The sequence below is a fragment of the Staurois parvus genome, unplaced genomic scaffold (assembly GCF_062004578.1).
Source record: "Staurois parvus isolate SC_StPar_1 unplaced genomic scaffold, SC_StPar_1.0 ptg000154l, whole genome shotgun sequence".
In the NCBI taxonomy this organism is placed as follows: domain Eukaryota; kingdom Metazoa; phylum Chordata; class Amphibia; order Anura; family Ranidae; genus Staurois; species Staurois parvus.
The window spans coordinates 2,602,525-2,623,326 of record NW_028317950.1 but is presented as its reverse complement, the minus strand read 5'-3'; the positions used below and the strand labels follow the sequence as shown (position 1 = coordinate 2,623,326).

At 41.3% G+C, this 20,802-nt stretch overlaps 2 protein-coding genes across 4 annotated transcripts in view; one reads left to right on the top strand and one right to left on the bottom strand.

Annotated features, from left to right (window-relative positions):
• The window catches only part of RBM34 (RNA binding motif protein 34), a 201,223-nt gene that overhangs the window by 90,366 nt on the left and 90,055 nt on the right, over positions 1-20,802 (bottom strand). The gene's annotated exons all lie outside the window — the stretch shown is intronic.
• Positions 779-20,564, top strand: TREX2 (three prime repair exonuclease 2). 3 transcript variants are annotated; one of them, XM_089674919.1, is made up of 3 exons: positions 840-862; positions 6,960-6,998; positions 19,389-20,564. In XM_089674919.1, the coding sequence occupies exon 3, from the start codon at positions 19,398-19,400 to the stop codon at positions 20,049-20,051; it is 654 nt and encodes a 217-aa protein (XP_089531045.1). In that variant the 5' UTR covers positions 840-862; positions 6,960-6,998; positions 19,389-19,397; the 3' UTR covers positions 20,052-20,564. The 3 variants fall into 3 exon arrangements, with proteins under 3 accessions (XP_089531044.1, XP_089531045.1, XP_089531046.1); XM_089674918.1 differs by lacking the exon at positions 6,960-6,998 and having other exon boundaries at positions 779-862; XM_089674920.1 differs by lacking the exons at positions 840-862; positions 6,960-6,998 and adding an exon at positions 3,028-3,277.

Sequence of the window (20,802 nt, the reverse complement as noted above, 5' to 3'; positions counted from 1 at the left end):
TCACATGGCAGCAGCTCAATGCATTTAGGCATCTAGATGTGGTGAAGACGACTTGCTAAAGTTCAAATCTATACCTGTCCTCAATCTGATGTAAACCTGATCTGAACCTGATCTATACCTGTCCTGAACCTGATGTAAACCTGATCTGAACCTGATGTAAGCGTGATGTAAACCCGACCTGAACCTGATCTATACCTATCCTGAACCAGATCTATACCTGTCCTGAACCTGATGTAAACCTGACCTGAACCTGATCTATACCTGTCCTGAACCTGATCTATACCTGTCCTGAACCTGATGTAAACCTGATCTGAACCGATCTATACCCGTCTTGAACCTGATGTAAACCTGACCTGAACCGCTGAAGAACTAATGGGTCAATTTAAGTATCATGAACTGGGTGCTCCTCAACAGTGACTTTGATATCCATTTATAGTGACCACCAATCACTGTGGCACCATGGTGTACTTTGTGCAGTACACTCTTTCTTTAGCCCACAGAAATCCATCCCTACCAAGAAACAACTACTTGGTTGCTTGGTTGTTAAATTCTTAAAAGTGCACAACTTTTCACTGTAGGATGGAGCTATTGATCAACAATGTACAGTTCATAGTACTAAACTCTCGACTTTCTAAGAAACTGAAACTTAACGTCATTATACAGAACAAAAACTATTTGCATCTCAGCTGACGAGAGGTTCCTATTGCTTGTGCGTCCCATCCAGAGGGTGTGACCATAGAGCTGTGTTGTGCCCTATAGGGACAATGGGAGGGACTGACTGACTCGCTGTATAAATCTGCCCCAACATGTTTGAGGAAGAACCACAACTACGTACCCATCTTTATAAGAACATTGTTATCAGGTGAGCTTACAGTATGTCTGTGAAAATATATGTTTGTAATGTGTATGTGACCTGTGTATTGTTCTGTGTGTAGTCTTATATACAGTAAACATACCACCATCAGGCACATATAAACACTGGAGTCAATGAGTTTTTCTCATTCCTCTAGTTTAGCAGTTTTTTTTCCTGTAAACGTTTTGCTACACAATTGTATGTCCTTCTCATATGAAAAGGATTTCTTGTACTTTCCATATCACTAACAGTAGGGCTGCATTCACACCCAAGGTTTCCAGGAATGTGCGCAAAAGTGTGTTTTCCCACCTGTTAACAGAAAGTGTGAAAAACAAGTGAAACCGCATGTTGCGTTTGCGGTGTCTTTATATTGTTAACGGCACTATGAACACATAAAGCAGACGCATGTTTTCATGGATGACAAACACGTCAAAATGCATGGTTAAAAAAAAAACGCACAAAGCTTAATACCTAAAAAGCTACATGAGCTTCTTTGGCACATTTGTTGTGCATAAGGCAGCCCACTGAAATAGAAGCACACCTTCATGGGAGGATAGGTGTAACCTAAATTAATTCATATAATTTACAAGATAATTATATATCTATAAATAACGCATATACAGTATGCACTGAGAGAAATGAGTTTAACTGTCTTTTTTCCTGTTCTTGCATACTTTGCCGAACAAGTTTGCGTTCTTGTCATTTAAAAAAGAAAACATTTTTGTACTTCTATTATGTAATTCATAATCCATGATTATATATATATTAGATATATACACTGCATTCATGTAACATATAAAGCAAAAACGGGGAAAAAAGCTAAACTAGCTGAATGAGCTAAATTTATTACTATCTACTATATACATGTCTAAAAATATACGTATATACAGGGGCGGACTGACAACTCATGGGCCCCCCGAGCAATAGGGGATCATGGGGCCCCTCTGTCCTTGCCCAAACTCAAAAAAGCCTATGAAAAAGGTACCAGGGACATCTCATGGGGCCCCCTACTGACCCCGGGCCCTCGAGCAGTTCCCGAGTTTCCAAATGGTCAGTCCGCTCCTGTGTATATATAACTCCTGTGTATACAGGATATTCATCAAGCTTTAGAATGCAGTGACTTTCCTTGATATACACACACACACACATACATTATTATTATACAGTATTTATACAGAGCCAAATGTTTGCTCAGCGCTGTACATTATAATGGGAGGCAGTACATGAGACAGTACAGTAACAATACAATGCGATACACGAGGGGTTCAAGGGCCCTGCTCCTCGGAGCTTACAATCTAGGAGGGAGGGGAGAGTGGTACAGGAAGAAATAGCTGTGGGGGATGGAGTGGTGGGAAGAGAGGAGGAGATCAGCAATTAGGTGAGGGCTGGGTAGGCTTCTCTGAAGAGATGGGTTTTCAGGGTGCGCCTAAAGGTGAGGAGGGAAGGTGACAGTCTAACGGATTGGGGTAGTGAGTTCCAGAGGATGGGGGAGGCCCTGGAGAAGTCCTGGAGCCGGGCATGGGAGGAGGAGACCAGGGGACTGGAGAGTAGGAGGTCTTGTGAGGATATATATATATATATATATATATATATATATATAAAACATATGGTCTTCAAAAAGTTTCCGTACTTTTATACACACAATATATATATATACACACATACACAGTGGATAAAAATAAGTCTACACGTCCCTTTTTAAATGTCAGGTTTCTGTGATGTAAAAAAATTAGACAAAGATAAATAATTTCAGAAAATTTTTCACCTTTAAACTGTACAGCTCAATTGAAAATCAAACTGAAATCATTTAGGGGTGGGAAGTAAACATGAAAAACTAAAATAATGTGGTTGCATTATTTTTTCTTATATTATTATTATTAAAATTATATATATTTTGTATTAAATATTATAACATTATATTATTAATGTAATTGTGGTTGCATGTGGTGCACACCCTTTTATAAGTTGCGATGTAGCTGTGTTCATAATTAAGCAATTACATTCACAATCATGTTAAATAGGATGTATGTATGTTAAAAAAAAGTGCCAAAACTTTTTGTGTGTATATATATATATATATATATATCTCAATCGAGGAAAGTCACTGAATTACGAAGCTTATTGCTCATTATGTAGAATTTATTCCAGGTATAAGAATTGCAGAACAGTTTGAAGCATCTGCCGCCCTTCATCAGGATTTTGTGATGAAAAGCAGAGATGGTCAAAACTGTTGTGTAATTGTAATACCTGGAATAAATCAATCTGATGTATATATGCGTTTTCTCCATCAACTCATCCCCCCACAGTCATTACCTTCTTTATCACTTCCCTCACGCTTTAGATTGTACGCTCTCAAGGGCAAGGCCCTCTGAACCTTCTGTCCTGATTGGTTTTGTAACTGTATCGGTTTATTTATACTAAAAGGTACAACTTTTTTTAAAATAAACATATTCTACCTACCTGCTCTATATCACTGTTTTGCACAAAGAAAAACCTCTTTTTGGGTCCCCCATTGGTGCTCTGGGCTCCTCCCCCTACCGGGTCCCCCTATAGTAACCACTTATTATGGGGCACTCCTGTGTGCTCACTCATGAGCCCCACTCTGTGTACATTGACACACACACAATGGGGCTCCTCACTGGCTGGTATTGATATTGGCTCTCACTGCTGTGTCTGAGCCAATGAGGTGGGAGAGAGCAGACAGAGCCGCTGCTCTTGTGCACATCGCTGATGGGGATCAGGTGCATGTGAGTTTTAGGGGGGTCTCGGGGGAAGCTACACACAGAAGGTTTTTTTACCTTCATGCATAGAATGCATGAAGGTAAAAAACCTTCTGCCTTTAGAATCACTTTAATATTGTAAAGCACTGCGCAAACCGCTGGCGCCATAAAAACTCTATATAATCATAACAAAAATATTAATGACTTTAGTTCATTCTAGTTCCTCTACTTCAGCCATGTTTTCCCTGTCATCACTGTATATGTTTAGCAATTGTTTGTTCTCCCTGTTCCTTTTTTGTTATTCATAAGGGAATGAGATGATGGCTCTGTGACAATCATAAATATTGGGAAGAAAAGATATTATAGAGTGGGGTCAGTTCAGTTATCCCAGTACGGTTACCCCCTCCCTAAAAATAATAAATAGTAAAATTTTTATTATTATTAATAATAATAATAATAATAATAATAATAATAATATATATATATATATATATATATATATATATATACACATACATACACACACTGTGTATAGATAATGGAACCGGTCCTATTACCCAGGCTTCCATAGTAGCTGTGAACTTTTAAACCAAGAAAAGACGACCAGGACGCATAGACCACTGTATGCTTCTTGAATCAATCAGACTTCATTGCTTCCTGTTTGCCAAATGATCTATTGGCAATTAATAGTAACCAATTATTCACCGTTGACCCCCAGCCTGATCTAGAATGTATACAGTGTAGCTGGTGTTTAGTCATGTGTTCCTATAGACAATGACGCTGTGCCCGTCTAGGATGAAGTATAGAAAACCTGCATTGTCCATGTACATGGTTCATTAGGCTCTGTGTATAAGGTAGAACGTCTGTCAGGTGACAGTTCATTTCTGTGACCCCACTAGGAAAATTTTCCATCAGTTCTTTACTTGTGACCCCAGGACAAGTGATGAAAAGAAATGGGGGTCACTGTAATAGGAAATTCACAAAAATAAACAGTTAGATACTAATTAAATAATTAGCTCTCAATATCAACAAGATCTTCTTTCCAGATGTAAAGAACATTTTCCATTCTCCTGAATCGATACCTTACCTATGAATTCAGTTAGCCTTGAATATAGATATGCTATATACCCTCTTTAAAATAATTAGAAGGGGGCCTGGATAGTGGAATCTTTGCAATCTTTTGTGAATAGGAAGAATAAATGCAATTAAAGTGGTTGTAAACCTCAAACATTAAATATGTACAAAGCATATCCCTCTATAGTGTGTAATTGTCTCAATCCAGAGCACCGAGTGTCATTTCTGATTGCTGCTTCGTTCCCCTGCTATCAGCATGAATCACTTCGGACAAATTTTCCAGACACCAAGTAAAAAATGGTGACAGAGGAGGGCACAGCCTGTGACAGTATCAGTTTTGTTCCTGTGAGTTGTGTGTGTGTGTGTAAGGGGGGGGGGGTGTCCCTTCCCTCCAAGCAGCTCTCAGAGCTCTCCTCACTGATGTAACTGCAGCTCTCTGCCCCCTGCTTTTCAGAGCTAAGAGATCTTGTGTAAATTCTGCACTATGAATAGATGTAGGGGAAAGATGGATTAGATAAACAGGTACAACTTATGTAGGAGCATTTGCTCCATATCTGTGTATCACCTTCAGGGTTTACAACCACTTTAACCATTAGCCGCCCGGCCAATGGCAGTTTGGCGGCTTCAAAACAGTCTCTGCATTCCGGGTGCACGCCATTTGGCGTGCTCCCGCACATGCGCCATTTGCGCTAATGCAGAGCAGCGCAGCAGTGCGATCTGTCACCGGCCGTGCACCTCGGACACGGCCGATGACAGATCCGAGTACCGGCTCCCGTTGCTGGTACCATGTGACCTGCTGTGACCAATCACAGCAGGTCACATGACAGTTGTATACAATGGATGGCTTCATTCATGATGCCATCCATTGTATACTAGTGCCTAGCTGTGAATGGTCACAGCTAATCACATGCACATGTCATGTGATTAGCTGTGACCAAATCACAGCTAAGCACAAAAAAAAAAAAAAAAGTAATTCTTTGCTATAAGCAAATTGTGTAAAAAAAAAAAATACTGATCACTTCCCCAAAGTAGTACAATGTTACTATGGTAACATTGTACTACTTTGGTCATAGTAAAATATGAAAAAAAAATCTTAAAAAAAATTAAAAAATTGTAATAAAAAATTAAATATAAAAATAAAAAAAATAAATAAATAAAAAATATATATATATTTTTTTCATACTGTCACCAGTCAGTGTCCCTGTTCACCGACATGCCAGTTATATGATGACGCTGTACTGCACTGGTGACAGTATGTAAAAAAAAAATTGTGAAAATAGTTTTTTTAATTTTCCGAAAAATTATGACAAAAAAATACAACTTCAAAAAACTCGCCATGCCTCTTATGAAGTACGTCGGACTGTCTACTCTGCAAAAAGGGGTCATTTGGGGCTATCTGTACTATTCTGACATTCTTGGACCTCAAGAAATTAGATTGGCTGTCAGTACTTCAGGATTGATCAATATTCAGATCTATACCATAGTTTGTGAACTCTATAACTTTCCTACAAACTAAAAAATACATCCTAATTTGGGTTATTTTCACCAAAGACATGTAGCAGAATACATCTCGGCCTAAATTTATGAAGAACAATTATTTATTTGTAAACTTTTATAACAGAAACAAAAAAAAACGTGTTTTTTTTCAAAAATTTTGGTCTTTTTTTGTTAATTTAGCAAAAAATAAAAACACCAGCGGTGATTAAATACCACCAAAAGAAAGCTCTAGTTGTGTGAAGAAAATGATAAAATTTTAGTTTGGGTACAATGTTGTATGACCGTGCAATTGTGTTCAAAGTGTAAGAGCGCTGAAACCTGAAAAATGGCCTGGGCAGGAAGGGGTAAAATTGCACGGTATTGAAATGGTTAAAGTGACTTTACTACCCCAAATTTTGTTCAATTACTGATACTTTCCAATACGGTTAGTAAGAGCTGATCTTCAAAAGCTACAGACAAGAATAATTTATATGGAGCAAGAAAGGCCACAGATCATCAAAAAAAACCCCTCCACTTCCACAGGACAAGGGGAGGACTTGGAGTAGGGAATCTTTTCAGTTATTGCCAAGCTTCCCAACTGGCCCAACTATTGGTCATCTATTCTAAGGGAAGAAAACCTGATTGGGTTGCCATAGAACCTCTAGGGGCCTCTTCAAACACTGAGCATTTGAAATGGTTATTGCAGACCACTCATCATATCCCTGACTCCATCGCTTTCCCTAGCTCTGTGGGACTACATACGCAAAGCGCATGGTCTCATTTCACATCACTCTCCTCCTTGCACCACTGTTGGTAAACCTGTTTTTTTCCCCTAGGAATGTCTTCATCTTCAATTTAAGGTTGGCTGGACAAAGGTAGGTACTGGGTAGGTCAGTTTTTCACTTCTTGGGTCCATGATTGCTACAATATCAAGAAAACCATGATCTACCACATACAGAACAATTTAGATTCAGTACACCGCTTTCTACATTCTCTCACAAGTTAAACTAGCTCCATATGAGAAGTGGTGTATGAAAGTGAGGGGTCAGAGGGGGGATATCAGTGATTTAGGATTTGCTTGCTGAATCTGCAAATAAACTGCCCAATATGATCAAATGGAATTCTGAAGTCGGAGTGATGGATTCTGTGAATGTTTTTTCTCGTTGCCTTTCTCAACCTTTGCATCCCAGAGGAACCCTTGAAATAATTTTCAGATGTGTGGGAACCCCTAACTAGATAAGTCCATCAGGGGTTATAAGGAAAATGCCCCTTACATTGCTGGCCAGTGGAAGGATTGACTTCTTAGTTAACTGGAAAGATCTTTGGTGTCATGCTATTGATCTGCTAAGTGGCAATGGACCTGGAACTATGTAGGCACTGTCAGATGGAAGGTCAACTAGCCACAGCTTAAGGACCCCCTAGCAACCTCTGGAGGAACCCTTTGGTTTTATGGAACCCTGGTTGAGAATGCTTGCTCTAGAGTTTATAGGGGTAGTATGAATGTTTCACTCATCAAAGCTATTTTTAGGGATATGCCATAGTGGTATTTGGTTCCCTTTAGGCTTGCAAAAATGTCCTTTGTGTTATAGGGGTTGAGATTTATGGGGCGCTGTAATCCATATTTGGTGGAAATTTCCCAGAATCAGAACCTAGTGGAATAGAATTCTGAGCTTAAAGCAGGACCACACTGCATCTGAGCACCACAAACAGAAAACACTATTTAACTCATTTTTAATATTCAAAGCAAACTCCCCCATCCATCCATATCTGCATGCTGTATTTTGCTGAAAAATTACTCTGAAAACCCCCCCCCCCAGCATTTCTGGCCTTGGCCATCTTGATTAAGGGCTGATGATTTATTTAGCATTTGCTTCCTGGAATACATCTGCCCTTGGCTCAGGCATGCAGACAGGGTGTGTGCTTAGCTGAGAAAACCCCTCCTTCCTTCCTGAAGCCTCCTGTGATATATGGCATCATTTGCCTAAACATGGAAATCAGGAAGTAACTAAAGAAATGTAACAGTTTAAAACAAGTAAAAATAATATACTGTTCTATCTATTTACTAATGCTAGCAGCACAAGTACTCAAAATAGTCGATTGAGAGAGTGAATGTCCACTTTAATTTTTAAAATTACAGATAAACAGGTTCCCAGACATTCCCATAATTGACTGTAAATATAAAGCTGGATGCATATACACTCACCGGTCGACCTTGCTAGTGCCAAGAAAATCTCCCCCACACCATTACACCACCACCACCAGCCTGAACTATTGATACAAGGCAGAATGGATCCATGCTTTCATGTTGTTTACCCCAGATTCTGACCCTACCATCTGAATATCGCAGCAACCAGTCTGCCCATTCTCCTCTGATATCAACAAGGCATTTTCACACAGCTGTTGCTCACTGGGTATTTTCTCTTTTCCGGACCATTCTCCATAAACCCTAGAGATGGTTGTGCGTGAAAATCCCAGAAGATCAGCAGTTTTTAAATACTCAGACCAGCCCATCTCGCACCAACAGCCACGCCACGTTCAAAGTCACCTAAATCCCCTTTCTGATGCTCAGTTTGAACTTCAGCAAGTCATCTTCACCACGTCTAGATGCCTAAATGCATTGAGTTGCTGCCATGTGATTGGTTGATTAGCTATTTGTGTTACCAAGCAATTGAACAGGTGCACCTAATAAAGTGGCTGATGAGTGTACATCAAGTTCTGAATAAAAAGTTGTTGGTATCATAAATAAATACCAAGATCATCAAAAAAATGTTCTCAAAAGTTCCACTACCCACCATGATAAATTAAGAATATACTTATCCCTTTTAATGAATACAGTAGAACAAAAATGCCACTGCAATGGAGTCAGTTGATTTGTTAACCTTAAAGTGGAGCATTTAACAACACAAAAATCCAAAGAAATAGCTTATAGGAAACCTACCACGGACTCTAACCCCTGAAGACACAAAGGTCAAATCCTCCCAGCTTACATGGCAAACAGAGGTGAATGACAAAGCCAGTGCCCCACCTGAACCATATCTCTTAACCGCCTACACTGGAAGGGTTTGATTTGTATTTTATCTCTACATTGACCTCTGAGCCCAATCCAGGAAGACTATTTCCAGTTTTCAATACAGGAATTGAAGCCCTAATTTCTGTTGGGTTTTTGTGGCTTTCTGTGGTCTCGCTTGCTTTCACTTCGCATCCAATATAACAGGAAATGGAAGCAATCTCCTCAAGGTGCTTTTGATACTTATCAGAGTAGGTGTCCCCTTAGGGAGATTTTTCCTCTTCTGCTCTTTTGACAAGTAAAATGTTAGATAATCCATCACTTTTTGTCCCAGGGTCAAATGTCACCTAAACATAAAGTGAGAGTGAGTCTCCCAGAGAGGAACATGTGAACATGCATAACAGAAAAAAACCTGCAGATTAGGACTTCAGACAGATCCCCAATTTTACTGATCAGAATGCTTACTGTTACAATTGGGTGTATTTATAAAATGTTTGCATAGTTATTAGTATCAGGATCTGAACACAGGACCTCTGCTGCATCTAGCAGGGGCTCTTCTTGCTGAGCCACCTGGGATGCTGGATAGCCCCTTAGACCAGTGTTCTCCAAACTGTGGCCCTAAGCCAGATGCGGCCCTTTGCATGCTTTTTTCCGGCCCTTGGGGCACTACTTCATCCATTGATACCAACAATGAGGCATAATTCCCCTCACTGAAACCAATGATGTGGCACAATTCCTTCCAATGATACCAACGTTGGAGCACAGTTTCTCCTAGTGATTCCAACAAGGGGGGGGGCAATGACACCAATAAAGGGGCACAATTCCTCCCATTGACACCAAAGAAGGTGCATTGTTTTTTTCCCCACTGACACCAGGACCGTTTCTACTCCCAATGGCCACAGTCCTGCCCCACAAAAGTCTTATGGACAGTAAACTGGCCCTTTGTTTAGAAAGTTTGGAGACCGGGGCGGACTGACCATTCAGAAACTCGGGCACTGCCCGAGGGCCCAGGGTCAGTAGGGGACCCCATGAGATGCCCCTGGTATCTTTCATAGGTTTATTTGGGTGTGGTTTGAGTGTGGGCGAGGACACAGGGGCCCCATGATCCCCTATTGCCCGGGGGCCCCATGAGTTGTCTGTCCACCCCTGTTGGAGACCATCTTGCTCAAACTCCTTGCTCTTCTCCTGAACTTCCTGATTTAAGCCATGTCTCTGCACTTCCTGTTTGCCAGATTATTGTGCCTCCTCCAGCAGATATTTTGCTTCTTGCGTACCTGCAGCTGTCCTTATCTCCACTATCACTTGTTACAGACTTTTGGTGTCAGGAACCATCGCGACGCATGGGTCTACACATGCGTAGGTGTCTGCCGAGACGTATAGGTGGCAGGGCACTAGGACCCAGGCGCACCCGTCGTCTGGACAGTACTAGGCAGGCATTGGGACCCAGGCTACGCCTGTCAGGTGCAGGGCGGGCTATTTAAACTAGCCCTGCACAGACACTTGTTGCCGAATGGTCTTTGTATCCTGTTACCTGTGTGTGAGTACTTCTGATCTGGATTGTTTTGACCTTGTTGCCTTCTCCCGTCCTGACCCCTTGGCTTGCCTGACTCTGCTCCTGGATGTTCCCGTTTAGATCTGACCTCCTGGTATTGACCCTGCGTGTGACCCAACTATCCTTTGCCTACCGTTTTGTACCTTACCGATCCGCTAGTTACCGACCCAGCCTGCAGGACTCTGATTTAGCTCATCCATCCACCCACCCGGCAGGGATCACTAGGCTCCCTTACATCAGACTCCTAGCTCTCTGGAGCCCCTGTCAGACTCCTCTACCCCTGTTGGAGATACCTGGTAGTTGCGACCTGGAACCGGAGCGCTCCAAGTCCATCCCCACCATCAGGGGCCCTGGTGAACAAGTGCTCCGGTGCTTAGACTCCGCACTCTGGGGAGGCTCTACCGGGGGACTGATTGAGGTGCTGTCAGGCGGTCCGTTACATTTGGCTTCTTTCTCGACTACGCGTCCTCTTGATCCCAACCTGCAACCATTTATTTATGACCTTTGCATTGTTCCTCAAGTACGCTTCTGCTTGATGCCTACCTGCAACCGCTTGTTACCGACCTTTGTTTACTGGCTACGCTTCTGCTTGATCCCTACCTGCTATACCTGCTACTGGACCCCATCTTGCTCAACTCCTGGTGACACAATCCTGAGGACCGCAACCTGGCACGAACATGCAGCAAAACCCATTTCCACCATCAGGAGCTCTGGTAAACACCAATTAGTGCTTAGATTCCACACCTTAGGTGAGCCTGTGTCATCCACCAGAGTGACTTGCTTGCATACGTATTCTGTTAGTCGGTGGGAGCCTCTCTACTGCTATAGCTACTGCCCTCCGAGCCTGACCTCTGACCATGGCAATAGCTGTACATCCATTGAAACTGCATGCAAATTAGTTCTGACTGAGCCTAGTTGCCATAATGCAGTTTTTTCTGCATTCATGCATTCAAATTGCAGAGAATATAGTCAGAGAGCATTCCATTTTGGCAAATCCACACAGAATATATTTACATGCAGCATTAATGGACAAACAGCTAGGGGGATTTGTTTAAATAAATACACCCCTAAGTATTTTAAGTGTAATCCTACCTCCAGCCTCCCTTACAGTCCTATACTCAAATGTCCTTGATACAGCAAGATCCTATCTCTATGGTCTCCGTGGTCAAAGGGTGGAGTTCAAACTCTCTAAATGAAGATTACAGCACACATATGCTGGTCCAGCAAAAAAGATTCTGTCAAACTTGATAATTGTTGTTTACTAATTTTTAACCTTTATTGCAACTCATCTGCCAAACCCATTAACAAAATAACTGAATTATTAATAGACTTTATGAGATGACGACTTGTATATGTAAGCTTAAAACAACAATTTTTGGGGGGTGAGGATTATTTACTTTTTAAACACTTTACAAGGTAGTATGTCATTAGATGTTTGTACAGTTGTGTTCAAAATAATAGCAGTGTATTGAAAAAAGTGAATAAAGCTCAAAATCCTTCTAATAACTTTTATTTCCATACACACAAATGCATTGGGAACACTACACATTCTATTCCAAATCAGAGCATGAAGAAAAATATATCAAATTTGTGTTGTTCCTCTAAAAAAATTGAAGAAAAGTGAATATTAGACTGTTCAAAAAATAGCAGTGTTTGTATTCTTCTTTACAAACTCAAACATTCACTATATAAACTGAAAAATGTTTGAAGATTTTGCTTTCCTTTGAATCACTTAATGAATATTTAGTTGTATAAGCACTGTTTCTGAGAACTGCTGTACATCTGTGTTGCATGGAGTCAACCAACTTCTGGCACCTGTGATCAGGTATTCCAGCCCAGGATGATTGGACTACATTCCACAGTTCTTCTCTATTTCTTGGTTTTGCCTCAGAAACTGCATTTTTGATGTCACCCCACAAGTTTTCTATTGGATTAAGATCCAGGGATTGGGCTGGCCACTCCATAACGTCAATCTTGTCGGACTGGAACCAAGATGTTGCACGTTTACTGGTGTGTTTGGGGTTGTTGTCTTGTTGGAACACCCATTTCATGGGCATTTCCTCTTCAGCATAAGGCAGCATGACCTCTTCAAGTATTCTGATGTATTCAGACTGATCCATGATTCCTGGTATGCGATAAATAGGCCCAACACCGTAGTATGAGAAACATCCCCATATCATGATGCTTGGCAACCATGCTTCACTGTCTTCACAGTGTACTGTGGCTTGAATTCAGTGTTTGGGGGTCGTCTGACAAATTGTCTCCGGCCACTAGAACCAAAAAGAACAATTTTACTTTCATCGGTCCACAAAATGTTGTGCCGTTTCTCTTTAGGCCAGTCAATGTGCTCTTTGGCAAATTGTAACCTCTTCGGCACATGTCTTTTTTTCAACAGTGGGACTTTGCAGGGGCTTCTTGCAGATAGCTTGGCTTCACATAGGCGTCTTCTAATTGTAACAGTACTCACAGGTAACTTTAGACCTTCTTTGATCTTCCTGGAGCTGATTGTTGGCCGAGTCCTTGCCATTTTGGCTATTCTTCTATCCATTCGAATGGCAGTTTTTCGCTTTCTTCCACGTCTTTCAGGTTTTGGTTGCCATTTTAAAGCATTTGCGATCATTTTAGCTGAGCAGCCTATCATTTTCTGCACTTCTTTATATGTTTTCCCCTCTCCAATCAACTTTTTAATCAAGGTACGCCGTTCTTCTGAACAATGTCTTGGAACGACCCATTTTCCTCAGAATTTCAGAGAGAAATGCACTGTAACCAGCATGTACAACATTTGCTGCCTTCCTTCCTTAAATAAGGGCAATAATTGCCACCTGTTTTTCAAAGAATGAATGATCTCACTAATAGAACTCCACACTGCTATTATTTTGAACATGCCCTTTTCAATTAGTGATTCAATTACACAGAATCAGCAGCATGCATGTCATGACTGTTGGGTCTGTTGGATTTCTTTTACAAAGAATTTTATTATATATATAGGAAACAGAAAAAGGTCAGTCAAGAACATATGCAATGACCAGCAGAAATATAACATGCAAAAGATTTGATGGATAATACAGAATATGTACTAATGAGAAAACATGAAAAATTAACTGCGTACATAAGTACCGTACAGAAAGAAAAGGCAATAAATTGCAAAAATGATAGACATTTACTAATAACATAATAGACTCTCGGGAAAAATTGTTGCAGAATCAGCATACAGAGTGTGAGGTGAATAGAAGAAGGAGCCTCTCTGAGTACAGAGAGGCACTTAACACGCAGGGCTCTCAAAGGAGTCCAGCACATGGGTGCAGTATTGCTGGTATGGGACTCAAAACAGAAATCACAATCAGCACAAAAACCTGAAGAAGACTGACTAGGCAAGAGGAAAGAAAGGGGCGGAGAGAAAGAAGACAAACAGAGAGACAACAAAAAAAAAATGGGGTGCTCCAGGGGGACCGCGGCAGAGAAAAGAAAAAAATTATACCAAAGGTGAACAAATAAGCTGGTATATAAGTTTTATATCGACAAGAGGGACTGGTCGAATCTTGACGGTTGAGCTATTTGAAGCCAAGGACGCCATGTCTGTAAAAATTTTGTATGGGTGTCAAACAGTATAGCTGTCAACTTTTCATTGACCATTATAAAGTTCATCCGGTTTTTGACAGCCTAGAAGCTGAGGAGGGGAGTCTTCCAAGCTCTTGCAATCGTCAGCTTGGTGGCCATGAACAAGTGCGATGCTAATTGCCATTCAGGATGAAGTAGGCCCACTAATGGTTTAAATAACAGCGCTTCGTACGGGTTGCGTTTAATGTCTGAGTGAAACATAGTGCGGAGAAGGGCATAAACTCTGATCCACAATCTGCACACCTTGGGGCAAGACCACCAAATATGGACCATGGTACCCTTCTGTTGACAACCTCGAAAGCAAGTCGGGGAATATGTGGGAATAAAACGAGCCAGACGAGCCGGCGTGTAATACCATCTATAAAGAACCTTGTAGGCATTTTCTAGAATGATAACATTCCTAGAACATTTAGATAATTGTTGGGTCATGATCCGCCAATCCTGCTGATCTAGAGTGCCCCCCAAGTTCCGACTGCCAACGCTGATGATAAGAACGGACTGGAGGAGTTCTATGGGAAACAATGGAAGAGTAGACCAGGGAAATAAAGCCCGGAGCATGGGATCTAGGTCTACATTGAATTTCCAAGGGGGGTCAAAATGTAGGGTCCCGAATGTGTCTGTATTAAAGTACTGATAAAGTGGAGGAGTTGAAGGTATCCAAAATGTTCCCGCAATGGGATATTGTAAGAAGAGTGCAGAGTTTCAAAGGTGAGTATCCGAGTGGGAGAGAGCATAGAATGAATATCATGGAAGCCATTTACTTGCCACCAGGCAAACTGTCCAGGATTGTCACGACCTGGGGGAAATAATGGATTGTGTAGCAACTGTAGTAACGGTAGATGGGCAGAAATAAGGCCAGCAGAATATTTAATGGAGTCCCAAAGACGGAGCGTTAGCGTCAACGTCGGGCTAAGGGATGAGGGTCAATGATTAGAAGGAAGCCATGGTAAAGAAGAGATGGAATCGGGTGGGAGTCCATCAAGTCTACAGTAGCCCACAAGGGAAAATGGTGAGATGCATGGAGGTGGGCTAAGGGGGCAATATTGGCCGCCAGATAGTAAGACTGAAGGTTTGGGACAGATAACCCACCCTCGATCTTACGAGCATATAAGATTTGTTTACTGATTCTGGGTCGGGAGGAGCTCCAGATGAAAGATAGGAGTTTTCGCTGATGAATACACAATATATGTGAAGGAACAGGGACTGGTAAAACTCAAAACACGTACAATAATTTGGGAAGGTAAGTCATGTGGACCACATTGATTCTATCGAACCACAAAAGCGGATAATGAGATCAGGAGGACAACAACTCTGTCAAGTCATTAAAAACAGTGGGGAAATTAGCCCGGTAAAGACCTTCGTAAGTCAGAGTAAGCTTGATTCCCAAATATGGCAAGGCAGAAAGCCATTGAAAAGGAAACAAATGTTTCAGAGTCTCCAAAAGTGATGGTGAGAGGGTAATCGACATAGCTTTAGACTTGGCAGGATTAACCTGGAGGCCTGAGAGAACTGTAAAGGAATCCAAAACCGCCAATAAGTTTGGCAAAGTAACCCCCGGGTTCGTAACCGATAACAATATGTCATCTGCAAACATAGATAACTTGTGTTGGGAACCCAACTTGTGTTGGGAACCAGCTACATCTATTCACTTAATATTAGGATGTATACAAATGGCTTCTGCCAACGGTTCCAAAGCCAAGATAAATAGTATAGGAGAAAGTGGGCAACCTTGTCTAGTTCCCCTGCCAATCGAAAACGTTGGAGACTCAAAAACATAATATTTGAGTTTTGCTTGAAGGGAAGTATATAGCGAGGAAATCCAACACAAGAAGGAGGGACCAAAGCCAAACTGATGGAGGACCGACATGAGATAAGGCCAGGACAAAGAGTCAAAGGCCTTATTGATGTCTAAAGATAGGAGCATCATATTGATTTTGCGAGTATGGGCCAAATGTTGTAACTGTATAATACGTCTGATGGCATCTCCGGCTTGTCTGTGGGGGACAAAACCCACCTGGTCCTTCTTAATCAAGCGAGAAAGCAAAGAATTAAAACGAGTGGCTAAAATCTTAGTGAGAATTTTCATATCAATGTTAATAAGAGAAATTGGTCTGTAATTTGCCCAGGAGGAATGGTCCCGATCTGGTTTGGGGATCATAACCACGTTATCAGTCAAAGAGTCAGGGGAAAGTTTGCACCTCTCTTCACCGCATTGAACATAGCAGCAAGGTGAGGGGCAAGCACATCAGCCAATTTTTTGTAATATGAAGCCGTGTATCCATCTGGACCTGGGTGTTTGCCCATCTTCAGGTCTGCAGTGCATTGCAGAACTTCCGATACTTGAATGTCATGGTCCATCAGGTCTTAATGGGCCTGGGTCAGAGTAGGTAAGGACAAATGAGATAGAAAGTCAGAGATAGATTGGGGATCAGCCCGTGTAGGATCCGCATAAAGTCTGGCTAGTCGATGCTGGAACTCCTCCAATACCGCTACAGGATTACTGGTGAGAACATTCTGACGAGTGCGTAGAGAAATCGGTTTAGGATGGTGCGCGAAAGAGCGCAATCTACGTGCTAACATGGAAACTGGTTTATTTGCTTTACTATACCATTTCTGGCGTGTCCATCGCAAAGAACGCTCAGCCTCATCAGTCAAACAGAGATCTAGTTCCAGGCGAGCCTGATCTAACAACCTACGGTTCGATGGGGTTGGTACCTGCTTAAAGTGAGCCGAAGTAGAAGCTAACTTTGATTCCAGCTGACTTTGTTTACGTTGTCTATCCCTCTTCTGCCTCAAAGCTATCTGAATAATATGACCCCGTAGAACAGCCTTGTAAGCTTCCCACAACGTCACCAAAGAAGAGACAGAACCTGAGTTTAGCTGAAAATATTCTTGGGATTTACGCACTAGTTCCGCCTGAATCTCCTTCAGTGAAAGTAGAGAGTCATTCATAATCCAAGAGGAGTAGGATGGCTGGGTCTGTTGGATTTCTATTACTCTACTACACCTGCTGGTAAATTATTTGCCATGTAGAAATATAATTTTTACCAAAAACAGTGATTGATCAGGTTAGTGATGTCTGACTGCTATTATTTTGAACACAACTGTACATGGTAAAAGAATTCCTTAGAACTTTTGCAGTTACAATGGTTTTCAAAGAAGTGCAAGAAGGTTACACCTATAGAGCTGAAGGATGCTAACATCTAAAGCAACACTGTCAACATATGAAGGAAATCAAGAAGAAAGTTCCTTTTCCAAAATAAGAGTTATCTTAACATCTCCAGCAGCCCATGCATCCCACCTCCCCAACATTGCGGTGTTGTGGCTTTCTTCAGTCTCCTGAGCTTTCAACACTTTCTTGAGTGTCAGATAACTGTGTACAACGCCGCAGGCAAGGTTCCCTTCTTTACCCTCTAGGTCACTGCTTACTCCTGTAATGACGTAGAAGTTGGAGGAAGGAATCACAGAGTGTGGTAAGGGACACAGGTATCCAATACTCCAGGAAATATTGAAGGCCAAAGAGACTGATGGAGATTGCAGAGCTGGAACAAAGGAGAGGTAGGACCAACACACTTTCTGAAGTGTTGGATATCTGTGTATAATGCCACGGGCTGGGGTTCCTTTCTCTACCCACTACGTTACTGATGAATCCTGTAATGACATAGAGGTTGGAAGAAGGAGTCATGGCACGTGGTAGGGGACACATATACTATAGGAAATATTGAAGGCCCAAGAGACTGGTAAGGTTGTGGAGCTGGAGGAGAGGTAGGACTGCCAGAAAGATGAGTATAAAAGTTGTTCTTTTGCATGGACCTTTTGTCTTATTTTTTTTTTTTGTAAGTGATTAAAATAAAAGAGCCACTTTATATAAAGGAGCTGATAGCAGCAAATGTACAGTATATCCATTATGTACCTATGCAGAAGCACAGTTGACATGGACGCTGCCATTATTGGTGGATCCTTCTGCCTTTAGATCAATATCTGATCCTACTTGTTATACTTACCCTCTGGCTTTAATAATCTGATCCCTTGGCCTGGAAAAAGAATGGGTTTTAGATCTGTGTTTTTCGTCACTGTCTCAGATGATATTTACCCTTTGCCTGACCAGTTTTTCATTTTTCATACAGCTTAAATTTTAAATTCAGCATGGTCTCAACTCCTAGAAAAGTAAACCGAGGACACATCAAGTTTATTTACAGCTCATCCTCAGAGTTTAACAGAAATTATGGCCCTACAATTATTCTTCAGCTAGGTAGCTTAGTTAAAACAGGCTTTAATGGATGTGGGCAGTATTCTGCTACTTGATTTCCATAAAGAAAGTTGACTGTGTGTACTAAAGTATTCTCTGCCCCACAATTCCTGATTTTCCAAATGCCTTCAGTATTGATAAGCTTCTAGAACCTTTACACGTTTATCAGTGAATGCCAGACATTGGGTAACTATCCAACAACTGAATGACAAACTCCAACCGCTCTCATATGATGTACCGTACAAGTCTGCATGTACTACAAAATATTGGTGCAGTTCCTATTTATTTTCTAAGGAAGAACAATAGACTATCTGCAAAATCTTCCAGTGCAATCAGCAGATGTTTTCTCCAATGGAGGTACCCCAGGTTTATAATTTGGGCATTTCAGTTTTCAAAAAAGGAAACTTATCTGTCTTCTGTCCATAGAAATCCCTCACTGAGGTTCAGGTGGTATCATCTTTCGGTGCCCTGGCCAAAGCCTTCCAATGGTTTACGTAGGTGCAATCTGTAGGGCTCCCTTTGTGACCTTGGAAAGCCCTACAGATCAAGAAGACATTAAGAAGACCAGTCACCTGGCACACAACTAGCTGACCCAGATGACTGGTCTCCTCAAATGGAAATGCTGGTCTACATGAGTTAGAAGGCTACATTTGTGTATTAATTCTTTCAAAGGAGCCCATCGCTGTACAAAGAAATGTCCTAACAATAAGAGGCACTCGATTCAATGTTTTTGTAACTGTACAATAACTTTAAATATTCTTACATTATTCAGGTGTTGCATTTTATTTTATATGTTTGTGCTTCTTATTTAATAATGTTTGCAAACATTCTTATTACAGAACACAGTGATGGGCAGCTCAGTGAAAACCTTCATTTTCCTAGACCTGGAAACTACTGGTCTAAATAAAGACCTTCCCAAAATCACAGAGCTTTGCTTGGTGGCTGTCCATGCATCTTCACTGAAGACTCCAACAACCAATGACTTAGGGGAGATACAGCTACCTCGAGTGATGGATAAGCTTTGCCTTTGCGTAGATCCAGTGAAGCCCCTCACTCCAAAAGCCTCTGAAATTACTGGCTTGGACAATGAGCTACTGAGAATTTGCGAGAAGCAAACATTTGATGTGAGCCTCATCAACACCTTCCTCGAGTTTATAAACCGCCAGGCTCAGCCAGTTTGTCTGGTGGCCCACAATGGCTTTAACTATGACTTTCCCCTGCTAAAGACTGAGCTTAACCAACAAAATCATGACCTCTCCAGCTCCATCCTGTGTGTGGATTCACTTCAAGCCTTCAGATATCTGCATAATCAAGGGGGAGCGAGGCGAGGGAAGTTTTCCCTAATAGAAATTTACCGACAGTTCTTCGGCAAAGAGCCTAACTTTTCCCATTATGCAGAAGGGGATGTGTTGACCCTCATTCTTATCTTCATTTGCAAAGCAGAGAGTCTTCTTGACGTAGCCAGTTACAAGCAATGGGGTGATATCGAACCAATGTACTAATGACTTATCTTGTATATAGGACCAATAATTTCAGATTCATTTAATTAATTTCACTGATTAAATTAATGCCATTTATTTATTCTCCCTTAACCATGTGATTCACTCCATATTATAGATTTTATCCCTTCCAATAGCATGGGATCTGTGCTTAAAGTGGACTTATGACCTATAGTTTTAAAGTGAAAACCTGATTGAAAAATTAATTGTGGCCAAGCTTTACACTAATAATCTACATTTTGCCTTGAACTTCCCCTAAGAAATGGCAATGCCAATCCTGATGATTCTGCCTGGGTACTTCTGCTTCTGAAGTCCCAAACTTGCATACCTATCTTCAGCGTGAGATCATCGCAGGCATATTCCACCCTGTTCACATACCATTCAAACAACAGACTTCAGTTCATTAGATCCCAAGTCCTAACATGAAGGACCAAAAAACCCTGTCTCTTCCAAGATGACTGCTTCTGTCTGTTTTTTTAATGAATAAATGTGTTTTTGGATTACTGGTTTGGAAAACTGTCTGCAATTTGTCTTTATATTATGTTCCCACAATCCAGTGGGAGATTTTTATGTGTCACTATGCACCCTAATCTATGTGTTCAGAAACTGGAGGCAGGAGAGGCATGCTTAGGCAGCTTCTGGAAGGATGAGAGTAAATCCTTAAGTCTTATGCTATCCATTCGATATATTGATCATTTCAATGATAGCCTACAGAAACTGATTGTGGTGAATCATCATTAAAATCAACAAACTA